Source organism: Eriocheir sinensis, chromosome 15, assembly GCF_024679095.1.
Source record: "Eriocheir sinensis breed Jianghai 21 chromosome 15, ASM2467909v1, whole genome shotgun sequence".
NCBI lineage: Eukaryota > Metazoa > Arthropoda > Malacostraca > Decapoda > Varunidae > Eriocheir > Eriocheir sinensis.
In genome coordinates this window covers 15,348,736-15,369,844 of record NC_066523.1, presented here as the reverse complement: position 1 = coordinate 15,369,844, position 21,109 = coordinate 15,348,736, and the positions used below count along the sequence as shown (strand labels likewise).

The following is a 21,109-nucleotide window of genomic DNA, read 5'->3' as shown; positions in this document are numbered from 1 at the left end:
GTGTAGCCACATGCAAAGGTACCCACGCTCACGCACAAAAAGGCGCCTCCAGACCAAGCGATGGCTAGATAGCAGCCTCAACGCCTCGCTATTTTCCCGACGGCGTCCACTGAAGACCCGCCGATCCGATGTTATCACGCCGCGCCCACCACCGGCACCCCAGCACACCTAAATACAGCTGTTTACCTGATTCTAATGAAATTCACTACCGCCATCACCACCACTACTGCCGCCTCCATCACCTCCACCCTCTCCGTCGCACCTCACCATATCGTAAGGAAAGAATAGTGCTTCTGCCTTTAACTTTTTTTCCTCTTCCTCCTCCTCCTTTATTCTTCCTCTTTCCCGTGTTTTATACTTTCTACTGCTTTTCCTCGTTTTCTTATTCCTTCTACAGCTCCAATGAATCTTGCAACTTTTCGTATACTTATTCATATGCATAATAATTTACTTCGGCCAATGTTTTTGCTGCTGCTGGCCCCCCTCCTTTCTCCTCCTCCTCCTTCTCCTCCTCCTTCTCCTCCCCATTCTCTACCTCGCCCCAAACTAAAAAAATAAGAGTGTATATCAGACTTCAATAAACGATGTAACCCACCCACACCCACACCCACACACACACACACACACACACACCATAAAATAACACAGTAGTTCGCTGCTTGGTCAGAGGAAGAAAAAAAGTGTTGGAGAAAGAGGGATAGTAGGAGAGTAAGGATGGAAGAAAGGATGGGTGGGAGAGGAGAGGGAGGGAGAAGGGGGGAGGGGGACGGGATATGGAGGGGGAAGGTGGAGTGGATAGAATGGGGAGATAAAATTTATACACACACACAAAAAAAACCCTCACATCTAATCGCTACCTGTTACCCGGTTTACACACACACACACACACAAGCAGATCCATCAGTTTCGAATGTTTTAAAATGCTTCACCGCCGCTTCGCCGCTTCGGAACGTTAGTGTTTTTGAAGCAGAGCCGAAGCTTTTATTTTGCTGTGCTCCGGAGATTGTGTCCCTATCTGGAGACAATATCATAACGCGGCGAGCACATAGAAATACACGACGATACACCGATCATGCGCTAACCTTTTGGACGTGTGTGTGTGTGTGTGTGTGTGTGTGTGTGTGTGTGTTTGTGTGTGTGTGTGTGTGTGTGTGTGAGAGAGAGAGAGAGAGAGAGAGAGAGAGAGAGAGAGAGAGAGAGAGAGAGAGAGAGAGAGAGAGAGAGAGTCAAACACACACACACACACACACACAGGTATACATTTACTCTATATATTATATATATATATTTCCCATGCATACAACTCTGTGCTTGTATTCTATAGTTTAGTCTTTCCAAACGAAGTGTTTCTCTGGTGCCTGGGCGGTGTTTGCCAGGGCGCGTGTGGTTGGCTGGATTCCTCTTTGGTTCTCCTGGAGGATGTCTGTGATTATCACATGCTTTCGTCCTCGTCCATGTTTTTATATTATTTTTTTATCCCAATTCTTATACAAGATCAAAAGTTATAGTTGACACCAGTAGACTCATCAGAATTATATATGTCGAAATTTGTCAAAACAAAAATAAATAAATTATGAGTATAATTGAAAGTACATCCCCAAAATCCCCATATCATTGGCATTTGCAAGAATTATTGTACAATGACTACACAAGGAGACTACAAGAGGCCAGATCGTCTACACATGATAGCTCCTGAAGATGAGTTATTCAAATTCCCTTCCCATCCATAACTACATCCAAACTCCCTTTAGAGCTTTCATTGTGTGTACTTCAACGACATATCTGTTAAGTTTGTTCTACTCATCTTAGCAGACACGTATTTGAGGGAAACAATAGTTCTGAAAGATCTAAATGGAGGTTAGATGAATTTAGTAATGGGAATGGAATTTGATTAAAACTACTGAAATAAACCATTTCATCGTATAAATTAAAGGCTTCAAATGTTCATATTTATTAACGAAACAACACTGCTGTTAGCTTAGCAAGGTTTGAAACGGCTTTCTGGAGCCCACGCAACATACTTTGTGTAATATACAAACTCTTTTCCTTTAGTTCAGCAGCTTAAAGTCTCTGGAGGTGTCCTGTCATATTTAGCACCAACAAACTCATCAGTAAAAGTTTTTTCAGCCAGATTTCCAACAGATTTTAACCAACTTCCCAATGCTCACAAGAATATGTTACAAGAACAGCCTTACCTAAAAGGTGGCGCGGTAAACTCTACGGACACAACTAGCCATGTTTACATTACTCGACGGCTTCCAGATGGATGCGAAACTGACGGACTCCCCATGGGAGCCAGAGACAAATCTAGCAATCAGGAGAGGCCTGATGAACACTGCTAAGAGGTCAGGGGTATCCTTCGTTTGAATAGACTATAGTAAAGCTTAGGAGTTCACAATACTGTATAAAACAAAAGAAAAGCGGATGGGTACAAAAAGTAACACCTTCAGGAACGCCGTGAGAGAAACTGTGTAGGAACTTGCTTGGTTCCAGTAACATAGCGCGAGTGTATGACACTTACAGAAGGAAATGTTAATTTGGAACGAACACCGGGCAGTGACAGAAAGACAATTTGGAGCGGCGGTATGACACTAACAGACAGGCTTGATTTTCTCACAAATAATTTCATTATTATTATTATTATTATTATTATTATTATTATTATTATTATTATTATCATAATCATTAATAATAATAATAATAATAATAATAATAATAATAATAATAATAATAATAATAATAATAATAATAATAATAATAATAATGTTAATAATAATGATGATATTAACAATACTACTACTACTACTACTACTACTACTACTACTACTACTACTACTACTACTACTAATATCATTATTATCATTATCATACTATTATCATTATTATTATTATTATTATTATTATTATTATTATTATTATTATTATTATTATTATTATCATTATTATTACCATTGTTAACGTGGAACACCAGCAGTATAGCTTAAACATATTTTGCTCTCCCCCATACCCCAAATCGCCACATAGCTTCATTCTAACTTTTAAAACTTTTTTTTTCTCCGGCCGTCTATAATAATACACTTTTATATCTCAACATTGCTTGCTTGTTTTCTTTTCTTCCAAACACTTTTCTCTCGACGAAACACAAGCACGATGGAACAACACAAAATTGGTGCACACTTAATTATTTCCTTTCGCAAACTGTATCGACCGGCGAGTGTTTTTCTTTTTTTTACGTTCTCTCTTCCTTTCAGTGCGAGTCTCATTATCCATTATAACGCTCTTTTCATGGAACGTATTATCAGTGTACGCAGTCTACTTTTTTCCTTCCCATCAGATTATGATTTATAGCAAACAGAAAACACGCACCTACCCGCGTCAAGCTTACCAAGACTTTTTTTTTTTTGCTTTGAAATCATAAACAAAATAATGGATCTGAATATCCGTCTCTTGTTATTAAGACACACACACACACACACACACACACACACACACACACACACACACATGAGGGCCTGTGTGTGTGTGTGTGTGTGTGTGTGTGTGTGTGTGTGTGTGTGTGTGTGTGTGTGTGTGTGTACGTAGTCGAACAAGAAAAGTTCCGTTACCTTGACTGCCTCATAATAACCTTTGGACCCAAGGCTCATGACGCCAACACAACGGATTTTGAAAAGAGAAAACAAGGCATGTGTTTACTACCTCGACGAGTCATGAAGCAGAGACGGCGACACTTAATGCTTGCTGCTGTCCGCCGTTACCTCCCGTTAACTATGTTCGTTACAACCTGTGCGCTTTTTACTATGCACAAAGTACTGGACATACAAGACTTCCTTTTTTTCTCGCACGAGTGAAAGTTTAGGCGTCATTAAATTCACCGACGTTTCATTGTGACCTTGAAGGGGCTTACGTACCAGTTAATCGCGAACAAACCTTTCAAGGCACAAAGGAACAGAGGAACCTCCGGCACTTGAACTTATTTTTCTTAATTAACTTAGTTTCAGGCTTCATTAGTACACTAGCGTCTCATCGTGACCTTGAAGAATTTAGCGTATCAACGGGGCAGAGAACAAACAAACAAGCGAGCTTATCAAAGTAGGAAAAAAACTAACAAAGCAACTCCACCACCACCACCACCACCATCGACATCACCACCACAAACTACCAATCAAAACTCCTTTCTACATGCTCCACTTGTTGCTGTTCTTTTCTCCCTTTTTTGTTTTTAGAGAACGCGCCTGCAATCTCATTAAAATCCACGTAATCTGTTTATTATTGGCGCAGCAAGGTTGTTTTAGCGATTACTGTTGTGATCCATTTAATCTTTTCTTTTTTGTGTGTCTAACCGCAGCAGATGTTTGTTAGTTGGCCGGTCATAATGTTTGTTAAGGAGTCACACCAAGGAGGTGTTTTTAGGGGTTATTAATCAGTTTGACGACCATATAGTTTTTAGAGTTGTAATATGTGGAAGACGATTATGAGTAATTTTGAATAAGCATATTTTTTTTTTTATCTTCTGGTTCCTTAATATTGAACAGTTTGATGATTCACAAAATAGGATGCGTTAACTTTCCATCTCTCTCTCTCTCTCTCTCTCTCTCTCTCTCTCTCTCTCTCTCTCTCTCTCTCTCTCTCTCTCTCTCTCTCTCTCTCTCTCTCTCTCTCTCTCTCTCTCTAACCGGTCACGTCCGAGTCTCTCTCTTCTCTGTTTTGTTATGATTTTCTTGTGGGCGATAATTTCATGCATGGATGAATGTGAAACAAGCAGGAGTAGATAATTACAGGTTATAAACAGAGTCATTACGCCCATAATTGCCTGCATATTATTAGGCAAGCCACTTGTCGGCGCGGCGCATTAGCATGAAATTCCTTGCTGGGTGGGGGTGCAGACGGCGGCGGCGGCGGCGGCAAGGGTAGTATATAGTGATAGTTGTGGTGATGGTGGTGGTGATGGTGGTAGTAGTAGGGATGGTGGTGGCGGGTATTAAGACAGTGGTATGTATGGTGATGATGGTGGTGGTGGTGAATGTGGTGGTGATGTTATTGGCGGTGGTAGTAAAGATGGTAGTGGTGAATGTTGTGGTGATGGTGGTAGTAGCAGGGATGGTGGTGGCGGGTATTAAGGCAGTGGAATGTATGGTGATGATGGTGGTGGTGGTGAATGTGGTGGTGGTGTTATTTGTGATGATGGTAAAGATGGTAGTGGTGATAATGGTGGTGGTGGTGGTAGTGGCGGTGGTGTTACTGGTGATGGTTCTTAGTTCCACACCAAAAACAAATCTTGCATTATTTATTTTTTTATTTCTTGTCTAACTTGCCGTCGTGGAGTCTAAATACTTATCTAAAAAACTCCACCATTAGCTTTTTATCTCGCTTCTCTTCATTGTATCTACAAATTTACATTTTTTTTATAGATACTATTCTTCGTTAAATAAGTATTGCGGTCGAACTTTCCTAATAAGATTCTTTATCGATCCGGGAGTCTAAGTCTCTGTCAGTCCGCGAATTATGTCTCTCCTCTCATGTGTTAAAACTTTTATGGCTAATTTATATTTTAATTTTCTTTGTTACTGAGTGTAAGATGTCAGCGTTCCCTATTTAAGTACTTTCGATTAGCTTGCTTACTCTCTCTCTCTCTCTCTCTCTCTCTCTCTCTCTCTCTCTCTCTCTCTCTCTCTCTCTCTCTCTCTCTCTCTCTCTCTCTCTCTCTCTCTCTCTCTCTCTCTCTCTCTCTCTCAAACACGTCTTGACGAAGAAAACTCTAATACCTGACTCAGCGGCGACACTTGCGAGCCAAAGAATGCATCCTTAAATTACGTAAATTCTTACCCAGCGCGGGTGAGGGCGAGACACAGCGAGGACAAAGCCACTAAGCCTGCATCTCGCCCTTAAATTCGCCCCCTCCCTCCTCTACAAGCCATCAGCAGCTGCACTACATCACAACGCAACGTCAGCTTCCTCCTCATTCTCCTGCTCCTCCCCCGGCAGGCGCAGAGTACACAGCCGAGTACACTATCTTCCCTTGTGTACTATTTATCATTTTAATGGCTGCAGGAACGCCTCGGCTCCCCTTCTGGTGGCGCTGGTCAAGGCGCGGCACACACACGCCCGCCAGTGGCCCAGCTTCACGTCATCACGTTCGCTGAACAGCCACGGACACGGACGTTCTCTGAAACCCGCGTTGATAGCACAGTACGCCCACCCCCTGCGAGACTCACACTCTAATCGTACAGACACGACGAGCACGTGTACACTGACGGACAAGCGGATGCGAACTGCCAAGTCGTAGAAGTTTCAATATTTGGTGTTCAATACTCATGACGCACGTACACGAACGACTGGAAGTTGAACTCGGACAACGTAAATACAATGTCAGTGTTTCGTACTTACTGCAGAAGACGTGAGATCACATCACATCGCACGCATCGGACACGCGGACGAACGAACGGTGCGGCAAAGAGTCAACATTGTGAGGTACTTACCGGAGCTGACGGGGGACTGGATCTCGTCTTGCTCAGGTATGGGTGAAGGGGCGTAGTGACTCGCCAGGCCGAGGGTGAGGCGGCCGATAGATGACGGAAGTGACGTCACGTGGCTCGTCATGTGGTTGGGGGTCTGGGCGGTGATCGGCGGACTCTTTCGCGGGAACAGACCGTTGGCAGTCGAGAAAGGCGACTCGCTGAACCCTGCGGCAGGAGGAGGAGGAGGACGAGGCTTAGTGACTGCGGCAGGAGGGGGACGGCGAGGAGATACTGACTATTACGGCAAGAGAAGAAGGATGAGGAGGAGGACTTGGAGGAGAAGGGGGGAAGAAAGGGACATGAGCGAGGATGAGGAGAGCTTAGTGACTGCAGCAGGATGACAGGGAGGGAGGGCAGGGACAAGGGTGAGGACGAGGATTTAATTCAGTAATATAATAGGTTACGTGGAATCGTGACAACCGCGTAACTGGCGTTGAGAAGGAGAAGGAGCAAAAGTAGGAGTTGAAGTAGGAGCAGGAGGAAGAGTATGGAGTAGGAGGAGCAGGAGGAGGAGGAGGAGGAGGAGGATGGGGATAAGGATCGAGTGTGCGGGAGTGGCTTGGGCCGAGTCATCGCTGCATCTATAATTAGCGTACTGGCGACTTAACGAGCCATTACGGAGGCGGCAAGGCTTGGAGGGCGCTGCTTGCGGGAGCCACTCGACCGTGCTGTCCTTGGGCTCCTCACAGTGTTTTTAGCTGTCTTTTTTTAACGTTTTTCTTCCCTTTTTTTGTCTCCTGGTCAACAAAGCTAAACGCAGAAGTAGCGGTTTAGTGGTGTCAGTGAGGGACATTTTAGCGTCAATTTAGCGTGTCATGCGGAGGCCACTGAACTCCTTGGCCCCTTAAGTATGTGAAGTAAGTGGCACGTACCCTTAAGTCGCTTCTTTACTCTTAACTCGTCCATTCTAACTCGAGTCGCATCTTATTTACTTTCTTCTCTTCACCAATTACTCTGCGTGATTGAATAACTCTGATCAAAAGACTTTTCCTTATTGCATTATTGCATGATATGCTCGAATCATTAATACTTCAAGTTTTAGTAAAGGACCAAAATCTTAACCAATCAGCCAATCGATCAGCCAATCAATCAACCAATCAGACAACGAAACAGCAAGACCAAACATCAGTTAATGGACCAAAACGTGAAGGCAAGGTCACAAGATAAAGTTACAACAACAATCTTGAGGCTTCGATTCTCAGGTGTGTCTTGGGCAGCCAGTAACATGAATGCAGAACATTTAACATAAACTTCCCCCAAGAACAAAAAAGAGGTGGTGGTGGTGGACAAGAATCATGATGGCGAGTTAATAACCATTTTAGGACAACAAGGAATAGACAGTAATGAATATTAGCAGAAGCAATAGTAACAGAAAAATAGTAATAATAGCAGTAGTAGTAGTAGTAGTAGTAGTAGTAGTAGTAGTAGTAGTAGTTGTGGTAGTAGGAGTAGTAGAAGATGTAGTAGTAGTAGCAGCAGCAGTAAAAACAGCAAGAACAACAAGAGCAACAACAACAACAACATTACGAGCATTATTCATGACAATATAAAACAAAATAAAGCTTTCGGATCTTCTTTCAAGGGATTGATGACAAAGAAAATAACAAAACTCACCATGGAGGTACTCTGAACATGCTATAGTTATTTTTTGCATTAATAATTTTCCTCGGATGCAAGTATTTCCTTCCTTCATAAGATTGTGGGATGCAAGTAAACGTTTCGTCCTTTCGTTGATAAAGGTAAGTACAGAGGTTATGTACGGTTTGGGGTGCCCGAGGAAGGGGGAACGGGTGAGGATGGATGGGGTGACGGGGTGGCATAGGTAAGGAAGGGGGTGTAAATGACGAGAAGGTACGGAGGTGCTGAGGGAAGGGCCGGATGGATGGTCGAGGGTGGGGGTGGGGGAGGGGCAGGTCAGGTGAGGGTGTGGTGCAGGTAAGGGTACTCACCTGGAGTGTTGGCCGTGGAGGTGGGGGTGTGGGGGGCCTGGCAGTTACTGTTGAGGCCACAGGTGTTGCTTCCGCCGCCGTTATGACAACCAAGATGTGGCTGCTGTTGCTGCTGCTGTTGTTGCTGCTGTTGCTGTTGTTGCTGTTGCTGCTGCTGCTGTTGTTGTTGTTGTTGCTGTTGCTGCTGCTGCTGTTGTTGTTGTTGTTGTTGTTGTTGTTGTTGCTGTTGTTGTTGCTGTTGTTGTTGCTGCTGCTGCTGTTGTTGCTGCTGCTGTTGTTGCTGTTGTTGCTGTTGTTGTTGCTGCTGTTGTTGTTGCTGTTGCTGCTGCTGTTGTTGTTGCTGTTGATGTTGCTGTTGTTGTTGTTGCTGGTGTGGGTGTGGATGCTGCGAAGAACAGCTGGTGGGTGTGTGCGCGGGGGGCGTCACTGTGCCTCCGTGGGCAAGTGGGGTGCTGCTGCCCCCGCCGCCGCCCCCGTTATTGCTAAGAGGGGTGGAGGGGGTGCTGGTTGTGTTGCTGTTGACGCCAGACGCGGCCAGGCCAGAGGCGGCGCTCGTGATGCTGTTGACAGCCATCAGCAGGTGCTCAGGGACCTGCGACAGCGGCGGCGACTGTGGCTGTGGCGAGGACCCGAACGGCGGAGGCGGCGGGTCCTGGGGAAGAAGAGAGGAAAGGTTAGTTGGGCTGCGAGGAACATGGGCGGCTTAACGTGTGACTCTTATGCATGGCTAGTGTTGTGTGATTGGCGTAGGTGCGGCTTAAGGCTAGGGATGTGACTATGAATTCAGGAAAGTATGTGGTGTGGCTGTGGTAAGGGAATGTAGTTATGGTGGGAGCTGCATAGAGTGTGATTGTAGTGTGGCTCTTGTGCATGGCTGGTGTGGCTTGTGCTCGGCGTGGATATGGTTTGAGGCTCTAAATGTGGCTGTGGATTTTGGCGAGTGTGTGTGGGTACGGCGTAATGGAATGTGGCTATAGTGAAGTTGTAAAGCGTGTAAAAATGGTATGGTGCCGTTATGAAGTGTGGATAATGCAGTGAAGTTTCTCTATATATCATTAAGGGGTAAGATGCCCTCAGTACTAGGCGTTGGGGTTTATAATACGTGAAAGGTGAGTTTTCTATATTCTGAAAAGCCGGACAAAAGAGAGGCGTGGAGGCATCTGCAGCTGCCCCTCTCCTCGCCTGAGCCAAGTGGCGGAGGAAGGTTTGACAGGGTGTGTGACGTGCGTTATTTTCCCCGTGCTTTACGACCCCAAGATGACAGGGAGGCAGTCAAAGAAGCAACCAAAAAAGATGAGCAATAAATCACCCACTTCCTTTGTGCTCCCTTAATTCTCTCCCCTCCTCCTTCTCACTACTCCCTCCCTCCCCCCCGTTCTCTAACACACTATCCCCCTTGCAAGGATGATTCAGGCAACAGCAACGAGGGTTAAAAAAAAGGCGAACGGAAACCACCAACGCCGCACTTGTGGAATATTAAAATGCTCTAATATGCATACAATGGTGAGAGGATATCCCCGCAATCAGTCATCCTCATCTATACTCTTTATCTTATATATAACGATGCACGACTGACGGCTATCAGCTTCTCAGGCGCATTTTATTTTTTACGGGTGGGGAGTATGTCAAGTTCGTAGTTACATACACTTACGCATATGCACAAACACACGGTCAGACACAGATGGCGCTCTCCAAAGTCAGTACTTTGCATTCACGTAACACGGACAGGCCGGAAGGACGTACGGACGGACGGATGGTCGGCGACGCAGTAGCCGCTACGGAGCACCGGCGTGGCGGCGTCCGGGACCCTCCGCGGCGCCCGGCCACGAAGTGTTTCCTCGCAGGTCGGAGGCATTAGTAATGAGCATCAACGAGGGCTGATGGAGGTGTGCCAGGCTATCATTACACACACACTCTCGTCCCCGCCTCCCGCCGCCCGGACGAGAATTAATTCGCAATATTACCTGGTGACGATCCTTCCCAAGTTCATATATTTAGATTTCGATCACGGCCGCGAACACTGATGATCGCCATTATTACCACACATGACTTAGCAGCCTCCGACGGATCTTTAATGAGGATTTATGAATTCGATCGTAATTCAGGCTCTCCCGGGCCGGCTCACCTCATGATTACCTGTAATATTCTAACTACTAATCATCCACTCCATAAACCTGGTAAGACGCGCGGCCCACAAGAGAGATGGCAATAATTGCATACAATCACCGGGAAGGTACCGGCGCTGACCCAACATAAAGTAGTTGAAAATTGTTGAGGGAATAAAATACGGGTTACTGCGCCGACATGCATGACGGCCATAAAATATTAATGCGGCCAGAAGGACATAAAAAAAAAAGACAGACGTTCACTCCCATGTAGGGGCGCCGCGGCCCTTCATATTCATGTGTGTACAGGCCCAGAGCACGTGTGTGTTGCCTGTGTAAATATCAGTCAGCTGCCGTGTGCGTATTAGAAGATTCAGGGCTTCATTCTGCACTTACATGCACGTACACACACACACACACACACACACACACACACACACACACACACACACACACACACACACACACACACATAAAAGGTTGAACTACTTAGGAAGGTGATTAATGTTGACAAAAACTAATATAAAACTGGAGTGTTGGCTCCAAATAAAAAAAAAATACTAAGAATACAAATGAAAATATTACCGAATAAATAAATAAACAAATGAAAAACACGAGGGATGAACAAAATGATGACATGAAAATTAAGGAAAATTGGGGAATAAACAATAGGTTGAGAAAATCAACAGCCAATATATATCGATAAAAAAGTAGGACAGAGAAAAACAACCGAATTGATTTAAATTGATTAATAGAGATAGCCGAGCCGGATGACCGATAATGAATACCAAGCAACGTGAGAAAATGATGCAATGAATAAAGAAGCGATGGTGTGACCTTGAAGGCGCCCCATCCATCCACTCACTCACCCGCTCGCCTGTCCCCCTCACCCGCCCGTCACCCACCTGCCATCCACCCGCCATCCACCCTGACGTATGTAATAACACTGGACGTGGATGAATGGGTGCAACTAAGGAAATTTAGGACTAGTATGCAAAGGAGTGTTTTTTTGTGTGTGTAATAGATACATGCTAACTTCTACGCTCACTATGACACACACACACACACACACACACACACACACACACACACCATTACCTACACATGTGCACCTTCCCCTCTACCCACGCCCTAATAAACGTACACATGCACGCGCACACTTGTCATCCTGCACACATACACACACTTAGACAATTATACATCTACCCACATACACACATACATACACAATTCTACACACACACACACACACACACACACACACACACACACACACACACACACACACAGCGCACCCAAGCCTCCACAAGCACACTCTCCTACACTTAGCATTACCACAGTCTAAGTTGCCGTCGCCAATAAATTGTGGAAGCCAGTGATTAGGCCGAAGATGATAATTCACTCAGCTACACGCCGCGCCGCCGCACCCCAACGCAGAGAAGAAGAGAAACGAAAGGAGAAGGAAGAGGAGGAGGTGGAGAAAGAGGTGAAGAAAGAGGTGGAGAAGGCGGTGGACTATCGGTTAGCCAGCCCCTCAGCCAACCAGTAACTCAGCCAAACAGCCACACATCTACCTATCCGACCAGCTAACCATTCAGAAGAGCCAGTTAGTCAAATAGGAGAACTGTCAACCAGTCAGCTTAGTCTTCTGTCCACTCATCCAGTCAGTCAGTCTACCCAATCAGTAAGCAACTCAGCCAACAGCCACACAATTATCTATTCAGCCAGTCAGCCATTCAGTCAGTTGAGCCATTTAGTTAACAAGCCAATCAGTCAGTCAATTCAGACAGCCAGTCCAGTTATAATTAGCCAGCCAGTCAATCAGTCAGAGTTGAGCCACTTAGTAAAAAACACAATGAGTCAACCACTCCGCCAGCCAGTCCAGCCAGTCATTCAGTCAGCCAGTTCACCATCCATCCAGTCAGTCCACCCAGTAAAGCAAGTCCAGCCCCTTAAGTCCGTTGAGCCAGTTCCGCCCGCCAGCCGCCCCGTCGGAGCCTTATAGGTCAGGTGATTACCATGAGAATAAGCCGACATCACCTGGCGGGGAGTGGCGGCCTCACACCTCAGCCCGCCGAGCCCCCACACCTGTCCCGGCTAAAGACTCGCATCACCCCGGCTACCTGTGTGATGATAGTGGCAATGATGATGATGGTGATGATGCTCGCTCACGTGTTGTTTTATAATATTTGCACTCCACTATCCTCCTTCTCCTCCTCCTCTTCCTTTTTCCCTTCTTCGTATTCTTCTCCTTTTTTTTTTCTTCCTCCTCTTCTTGCTCTTCTTCTCCAAAAACAATTTCCACCTTTTATTGCCTTTTTCTGTCTTGTTTTTGCTCCTCTACGTTTCATCCTCATCATTTCTCTTCCTTTTCTTTATTTCTTTATCTCCCTTTTCTTGGCCTTCTCTTCATTGCCTCTACCTCAAACACTATTTATCTTCTCCTCTTCTTAATCATCCTCATCTTCTTTCACTTCCAGCTTTATCACTTACAGTTCCTCCTCTTCCTCCTTCTTCTCTTCGTCCAACTGCCAACCTTCTCCTCTTATCTCCCTCCTCCTCCTCCTCCTCCTCGTGTTTGTCTTATCTCCGATCTTCAGTAATGCTGCTGGTTTCCTCAGTCTCGTCTCCTCTCTTTATATATTTTTTTCTTTACGTTCTCGACTCATCTTCTGCCATTCACTCTCGTTCGCTTCTGACTTGTTCCTGAAGATGCTGCTTTTAATTTTTTCTTCGTTTTTCTTTGCGTCTTTTTCTTCTCTTTATGATCGTTCTCCCGCTGTTTACTTCATTTCGTTCAACTTTCCTTTATCTATCGCCGGTGCTTATCTTCTGCTTCATCTTCTTACGGCATCAGCTCAACACCTCCTTCCTCCTCCTTTTTCTCTTCTTCTTTAACTCTTAATATTCCTCCTTCTCCTTCCTCCCTCCTTCTCTCTCTCTCTCTCTCTCTCTCTCTCTCTCTCTCTCTCTCTCTCTCTCTCTCTCTCTCTCTCTCTCTCTCTCTCTCTCTCTCTCTCTCTCTCTCTCTCTCTCTCTTCTTTCGCGCAGGCTACATATCTCACCCTCCTTTATTCAGTTACTCTCTCCTCCATCTCTCTCTCTCTCACACACACACACACACACACACACACACACACACACACACACACACATGTTAACGCCTCGCACTCTCAACGTCATCACAACCGCTTATTTAGGCTTTCAATGCTGCGTCCGTCAATCTTCTGTGCATGCAGACACCCAATCCTCCCCTCCCCCCCTTCTCTCTCTCTCTCTCTCTCTCTCTCTCTCTCTCTCTCTCTCTCTCTCTCTCTCTCTCTCTCTCTCTCTCTCTCTCTCTCTCTCTCTCTCTCTCTCTCTGCCTCGGTCTCGGTCTCGGTCTCGGTCTCTCGGTCATGGTGCCGCCAGACCGGTTTTCAGAGTCCAGTGGCCACCGGGTCCAGAGTCGCGTATTTATGGAAATGTAACAGAAGGTGAGGATGGCTACCTACCTGCCTGCCCTCCTACCTACCTGACTGCCTTTCCTGCCCTCCTACCTACCTGCCTACCTGTGGCCTACTGCAGCGGCGCGAGACTCATTAATATTAAATAAATTTCAGGAGGCTTTACACGTATGCTTGTTTTTTAATATCATTTTGCTGTTCGAATTGTGTGTGTGTGTGTGTGTGTGTGTGTGTGTGTGTTACTTTCATCAGCGGGTGTAATGAAGGCGTGAAAATTATCTCCTTCTTCTCTTCCTGTCTTCCTCATTCTCTCTTTCTCTACTTGGCTGAGCATATCCGTCTGTCTGTCTCGCTCCCTCTGTCTGTCTGTCCCTCCGTGTCCGGCATTTCATTGTTGTTTTTTGGTCATCACTTGTTTCCTCTTCTTCAGTCTCTGTCTCCGTCTCTCTCTCTCGCCGTGTCGTTCTCTCCTCTCTCTTTCTATGTCCCTTTCCTCCCCTCCTCCTAGCTATCTCCCCTTCGCTCTGTTTCTTCCTCTCCGCTGCACTTCCCTCACTACCTCCCTCTCCGTCTCTCTCTCCTCCTCCAACACCTCCTCCTCCTCCTCTCTCCCTTCCTCTTGTCGACTCTTACCCACGACTTCACTCGAGGAAAATATGTAAATTCCCGGATTTGTTTGGCTACTTCAGTTGAGGGAAAATTATTTCAGACTCTCCCCCAGTTCCGATTAAATGCATATTATTTTTTCTTCGTCCTGTGATGTAAATTTGCATACCAAAAGAGATACTTGTCCCTCTTAGTTAGTTAAAGAAAGAATGAGTGGGGCTCTTTTTTTGGGTCCCAAGGGGGTGGGAGGAGAGGCGTGAGTGAGTGAGTGAGTGGATGAATGAGTGAGAGAAATGGATGAATGGGTGAATGGATGAGAGAGAGAGAGAGAGAGAGAGAGAGAGAGAGAGAGAGAGAGAGAGAGAGAGAGAGAGAGAGAGAGAGAGAGAGAGAGAGAGAGAGAGAGAGAGAGAGAGAGAGAGAGAGAGAGAGAGAGAGAGAGAGAGAGAGAGAGAGAGAGAGAGAGAGAGAGAGAGAGAGAGAGAGAGAGAGAGAGATTGTCCCCTTTTTCCCTGGCGTTCTTTTCTTTCTTTTTTAGCCTAAAGTTAAGGGCGTACGGCGCGACGGACGGATAGACGGACGGACGGACGGACTAACGGACGGACGGACAGGCTGGCGCGTCAAAACATTTTCTTAAAGCGGCTGCAAAATATGGAAGAGATTGTATGTGAAGAGTTTTCCGTCTAGTCCACCTCCATCCCCTCCTTACCACCACAACCGCCACCTCCATTACCCCCCTCTACCCCCCCCCCTCCCCACCCACAACCACCACAACACCCTCTCTACCACCTATACTTCCACCATCACAGCCTTTACGCCACCACCTGCAAATCACAACTACATAACGTGCCTAAAAAAAGGAGCAAAACATATATGACAGTCGCGTGATTATAAACTTAAGAAAAAAAATGAAAACTTTACCTACACGAAACAGTACAAGAGAGGCGGCCAACTAAGGGGAACGAGACATGAGAGGTAGAGGAAGGGGGTGGCTGGGTAGGGAAGGAGAAGGAGAGGAGGAGAGATAGACGATGGTATAGGATGATAGGGAAGGACAGAATGAAATAAAAAGGAGCAAAGGAGGGATAAAGGCGGAAGAGTAAAAGGCTAAGAAGATAAGCTAAGGGCAAGACAGGGCAAAACAAGTGGATGGGAAAGGGATGATAAATAGGAAACAAATATAGATAAAAAAAAATTCAGCCCCAGCCAAAAGTAATTCCTTTTCTTTGGCATCTCTTTTATTCATCCTCTTATATGTGTTGCGAGCTTCATTTCTATATTGTTCTGTCGTTCCCATGTTTCCTCTGGCGTAAAATAAGACAAGGTAGAACATAATAAGTAACGTTTTTCTTTATGCAAGGATATAAGGAGGTTGTAGCTGAGTAATAAGAAAGGTAGGCAGGTAGGGAAGGAGCTATAGCAAGTGGGTAGACAGGTGGGTAAGAGGAAAGTTGGGTATGTAGGCGGCGGAGACGATAGTTCGGAAGGGAGGTATAAAAGAATGTATACAGATATAAATGAAAAAAAAAGAGATGAACAGGTGAGGGGATGGGTAGGTGAGTAAACAGGTGGGGAACATAGGTGGGTAGACAGGTGGGTAAGAGGAAAGATGTAGGCGGCGGAGACGATAGTTTGGAAGGAAGGTATAAAAGAATGTACACAGATATAAATGAAAAAAAAAAATGAACAGGTGAGGTGAGTAAACAGGTGGGGTACATAGGTGGGTGGAAAGACAGGTAGGTGGGTAGGAAGGTAGGTAGGGGATAACTAGCTACGAGGGTGGGTGGGTGGGTAGACGTGTGCTGTGTTCTGGACTTCACTTGCCTCCCAGCATTGTCAATCGGCCGCCAATTACCCGGTGTCGCTAAGGGCTGCGCGGCGTCTCACCTGTGCGGCCCTGCTTGTGCCTTGCGACGCCTGCTTGTCAATCCTTTGTTGTCAGGAATTACTAATTAAGCTAACAAGTTATTAATCAAATGGCGTCGTTAGCCTCTGATTGCCTTGTTAGCTGACGGACGGCGCAGGGCAGATGTTATTTCCTTAGATCAGACGCCGGAGAAAGGAGGAAGGGAGGGAGGGAGGGAGAGAGGGATGGAAGGAAGAAAGGAGTGATGTGAGGAAAAGTGTAAATCTACCTTTCTCTCTCGCTCAGGAAAGGGTGACAAACACGCTCCTCCTCCTCCTCCTCCTCCTCCTCCTCCTCTGTTCTCTGTTTTGATACTTTGTCAGACGGTGTTGAGTTTGTGTGTCTGTCACTTTTATTAACCGGCGCCATTTTGCCTTTTACGTTTTTTTTTTTATCTTTTAAGTTCACTCGTTTGTCGTTGTGTGTGTGTGTGTGTGTGTGTGTGTGTGTGTGTGTGTGTGTGTGTGTGTGTGTGTGTGTGTGTGTGTGTGTGTGTGTGTTTAGGTCTTTCTGTCTGTATATATGCCTGTCTGTCTGTCTATTTGCCTTTCTCCTTCGTCTGTCTTTACTTCTCGTATTGTGTCTACGTACATGATAAAGAAATATATGCAAGCTGGGTGTGATAAACTGTATACATTTTCATTAGACTTATTGTTTCTTCGGTGTCACATATGCGTAGGGCAGCACAAGTGATGGATATAGGTACTTACTGACGCATGAAGATAACGCATCCGTAAAGCCGTGATATAGTGTGTTCCTCTACACGGGGAACATCAAACAAAATGAAGAACAAAGAAGCCACACAAAATTATTTAACTGCACGTTCTTACTTTTTTCGCTTCTTTTTATCCGGAGTTCCTGTACGTGAACGTTACAAAGGGAAATGATTCCGCCAATTATTCTTTTCCCTGAGAGATACAACAGTTACTAAGGCATTTATACGAATACAGGGAGGGCGATAAAAGTACGTGTATAAGGGATCGGCGCAAACTATGTATATAGGAACATAAATAAAGGCATATGGAAAGTAGACATTACAAACGAAACAAATAAAACGGGCGAAAGATTAAGTTAAGAGACATTGTTTTATTGTTTAATCTTTTTGCGTGCATGAGTCACACGAGCGATATCAAACCCTCTCCCCCCCCCACCCCACCCCCCCACACACACAAGTGCACAAGAAATAAAATGAAAATAAACAAATAAACAAACCACGATATATATACTTTCTGAGGATCCAACGATGAGGGAAAGGAATGAATGCACAAGAAATACAATATCGTCCACAAAATATTTAATAATCAAAATGGACAATCAAGAAGGCGTGTAAAAGAGGACTCTCTCTCTCTCTCTCTCTCTCTCTCTCTCTCTCTCTCTCTCTCTCTCTCTCTCTCTCTCTCTCTCTCTCTCTCTCTCTCTCTCTCTCTCTCTCTAGGATGGGGTGGGAAGAAAAGAAAAAAAGAAGAAAACTGCAACTCACACGAGGGAGAGAATGAGACAGACGTGATAAAAATGAGGAAAAGAGAATGAACGTGGGATGAATGGATGGCGAAAGAGAGAGAGAAAGATAGCAAACGAAAGAGAGTGTGAGAGAGAGAAACGGTGAATGAGAGGGAGAGGAGAGAAAAGAGACTGAGGGGAAAGGTATCAGACGAGGGGAAAGGTGGAAGAGACTGGACGAGGATGCGCCGGGTGAGGGGAAGAGGGCGCAGGTGTTGCCCTTGTTGCTGCAGGTGAGGCAGGGCAGGGTAGGGTGAGGCAGGTCGCTGAGGCATGAGGCGAGGGCGGATCGAGGGCGAGGCAGGCCGGGGAAGGGACTCTAAGTGAGGTAAGTGAGATGATAAAGGTTAGGTAAGAAAAGTTAACTGAGGTGAGTAAGGTGAGTGAGTTACATGAGGATGGTTAATGAGGAGTGAGTTAGGATGATAGTTTGATGAGGCAGGCTAGGGAAGGGAGGCTAAGTGAGGTAAGTGATATGATGAAGGTTAGGTAAGACAAGTTAACTGAGGTGAGTAAGGTGAGTGAGTTACATGAGGATGGTTAATGAGGAATGAGCTAGGAGGATAGTTTGATGAGGCAGGCTAGGGAAGGGAGGCAAGTGAGATGATATAGGTGGTTAAGTAAGACAAGTCAACTGTGGTAGGTAAGGTGAGGGAATTATATGAGGCAGGGTAATGAGGGAAAGAAAAGGAAGGTGAGGTTATGAAGCAGGTCAGGGAAGGGTGGTGAGTGAGTGAGACGAGACGATAATGAGAATAAAATAGAAATGAGACAGGGGAGACGATACATATTCTAGGCTAAGTATACTAAACAGAATAATTACATGGAACAGGCTGAGGAAATTAATGAGAAGGGTTAAGACACAAGTTAGGAGGCAGGTTAAATGACACAAGCCAGGTAGGAAAAGCAACAGGTAAAACACACAAGACAGACTAGTTAAATGAGGCAGGTAAGACAGGGACAGACAGGTGAGGAGGATTGTTATAGGCGAGACAAATTAAGGTGAGGTGGGCTGGGGACGGTGGACTAACAGGTGAGGCAGGGCAGGTAAGGACGGTGGGGGAGCGCCCGTGGGAAGGCTGCAGGCACACGAGGGGCAGTCAAGCGAGCACACGGGGAGGCGAGACACATAAATAGAGGAACACACAAAGAGGAGGCGAGGCAAAAAGGTGGAGGTATGGACATAAATAATAGATGAGATAAGAAGAGTTTGGACGAGAAGTAAATGATAGTGAGAGAGAAGAGGGAGGGGTGTTGTATATAGACTCTGGTTAAGGTAGAGCAAATTATCCATACGAAATCATTCTGGCTTGTGATGAGTGACAAAAACGACGTCTATAAGAACTGAGATGGTAAAAAGAAGGCATAGATAATAAATGAGATAATGAGCTTGAACGAGAAGTGAGCGATAGACAGATAGATAGATAGATAGGGAGAGAGAGAGAGAGAGAGAGAGAGAGAGAGAGAGAGAGAGAAAGGAGGGTGTAACATATAGACTCTGGTTAGGGTTGAACAAATTATCCATACGAAATCAGTCCGCCATGGGATGTGAGTGACAGAAACGACGTCTATAACAAATGAGAGTGCGTACGAAATAGACATACGCCGTTTGCCGCATGAGTACCTGTAAGACGCACATGAACAGGATGATTGAGTGCAGTGCGTAAAATATGAATGACAAAATGAACTAAGCACAAAAAAAAGATACGTAAGATAAACAAGGAACGAAAATAATCCGAAAAGAAAATATAATGAATGAATGTAGCAGTAAATAAACACGAATGACGGGACGAGCTACGCCAAAAAAGTAATATAAGTAAAACCAAAAACAGAAGAAAAGAAAGTGAAGAAAAGCATGGCGAATGAAAGAAGTAATGAAAGACAGCAACAAAAAATAGAACAAAGACTGAGACGAAGCAAATGAAACCGTCGGGAGAAAATTGAATAAATAAAAAAGAAAATGAAACTTGAAAGAAAAGAAACAATGGAAAACAATAATCTAGGAAAAAGTAAAGGTGAGGGCATGAATGGCAGGCACTCAAGACAACACAAAAAAGAAAAAAAGAAAAAAATACAATCAAGCTAAAAACAGAAAACGGATGACAAGTATTTTTTTTTTGTATTCGGAAAAAAAATCTAACCTTGCGAGTATCAAATAGAAAAAAAAAGTTCCAATCAATCCATATCAATTATAAAGAAGAACTATGACATGATATCGTTACGTGGAACATTGACGAACACTAACAGCATGTGAAGAGAACTGTAAGAATGTATTGTACCTACCTGACCCCCCCTCTCACTCCCTCCTTGCCTCCCTCTCTCCTTCCGTCCCTTCCTTACTTCTCTCATTCAACCTTCCTCCCCAAGCACACACAAGAACTAACTCTAACTAAAAAGAGAAACGGATTGATTGATTGACTGGGATACGCGCGTGGTGAAGACAGGAGGAAAGAATTAAGTACACAAGCCTGAATCCATTTAAACCTGCATGCCTCTCTCATTTTCTCTCTGTTTACTCTCTAAAACTTCCCCTACTTAGCACAAGACACAACACCAACACAAGTTAAAGAGAGGGACTGACTGACTGATTGATTTGAGGTACATATACGTGGTAATGAAAGGAAGAATATATCAATTAAACCAGCCTGAATCCATCTTAACCACCCTCTCTCATTTTCTCACTTCTCTAAAACTTCAACTACTAAGCACACAAACCAATACTAACACTAACGAAAGAGAACAATATTGAATTAAACCATCCTGACCCCTTCTAAACCTCCCTCTCTCCTTCCTTCCCTTCCTTCCTGCCTGTCTGCCTACCTGCCTCCCTTCCTCCTCGCCTTCCCATGAGGTAGAAGAACTAACACCATTTTAAAGCCGTCTTGCGAGGAGTGAGTGGAACGGAAGCTCAGTTTTAGTGAAGAATCGAGTTACAGTTACTTTAAGGCCGAGAAGGCGAGGACAGGCTGGGGAAGGGGGGCGGGGGGGGGGGGAAGTCGACGGAGCCCGGACCGAATTAAAAACAGAAAGGAAAAAAATAATACACAGAGAGAGAGAGAGAGAGAGAGAGAGAGAGAGAGAC

At 45.1% G+C, this 21,109-nt stretch overlaps 1 protein-coding gene across 6 annotated transcripts in view; it reads right to left on the bottom strand.

Annotated features, from left to right (window-relative positions):
• LOC126998939 (POU domain, class 6, transcription factor 2-like) overlaps positions 1-21,109 on the bottom strand; it is a 324,167-nt gene that overhangs the window by 78,163 nt on the left and 224,895 nt on the right. For all 6 annotated transcript variants that reach the window (XM_050861218.1, XM_050861221.1, XM_050861220.1 and 3 more), the window contains exons 4-5: positions 8,465-9,116; positions 6,477-6,680 (exon numbers count right to left, since the gene is read on the bottom strand). In XM_050861218.1, coding sequence (XP_050717175.1) covers positions 6,477-6,680; positions 8,465-9,116 — 856 coding nt within the window. The remainder of the gene's footprint in view (positions 1-6,476; positions 6,681-8,464; positions 9,117-21,109) is intronic.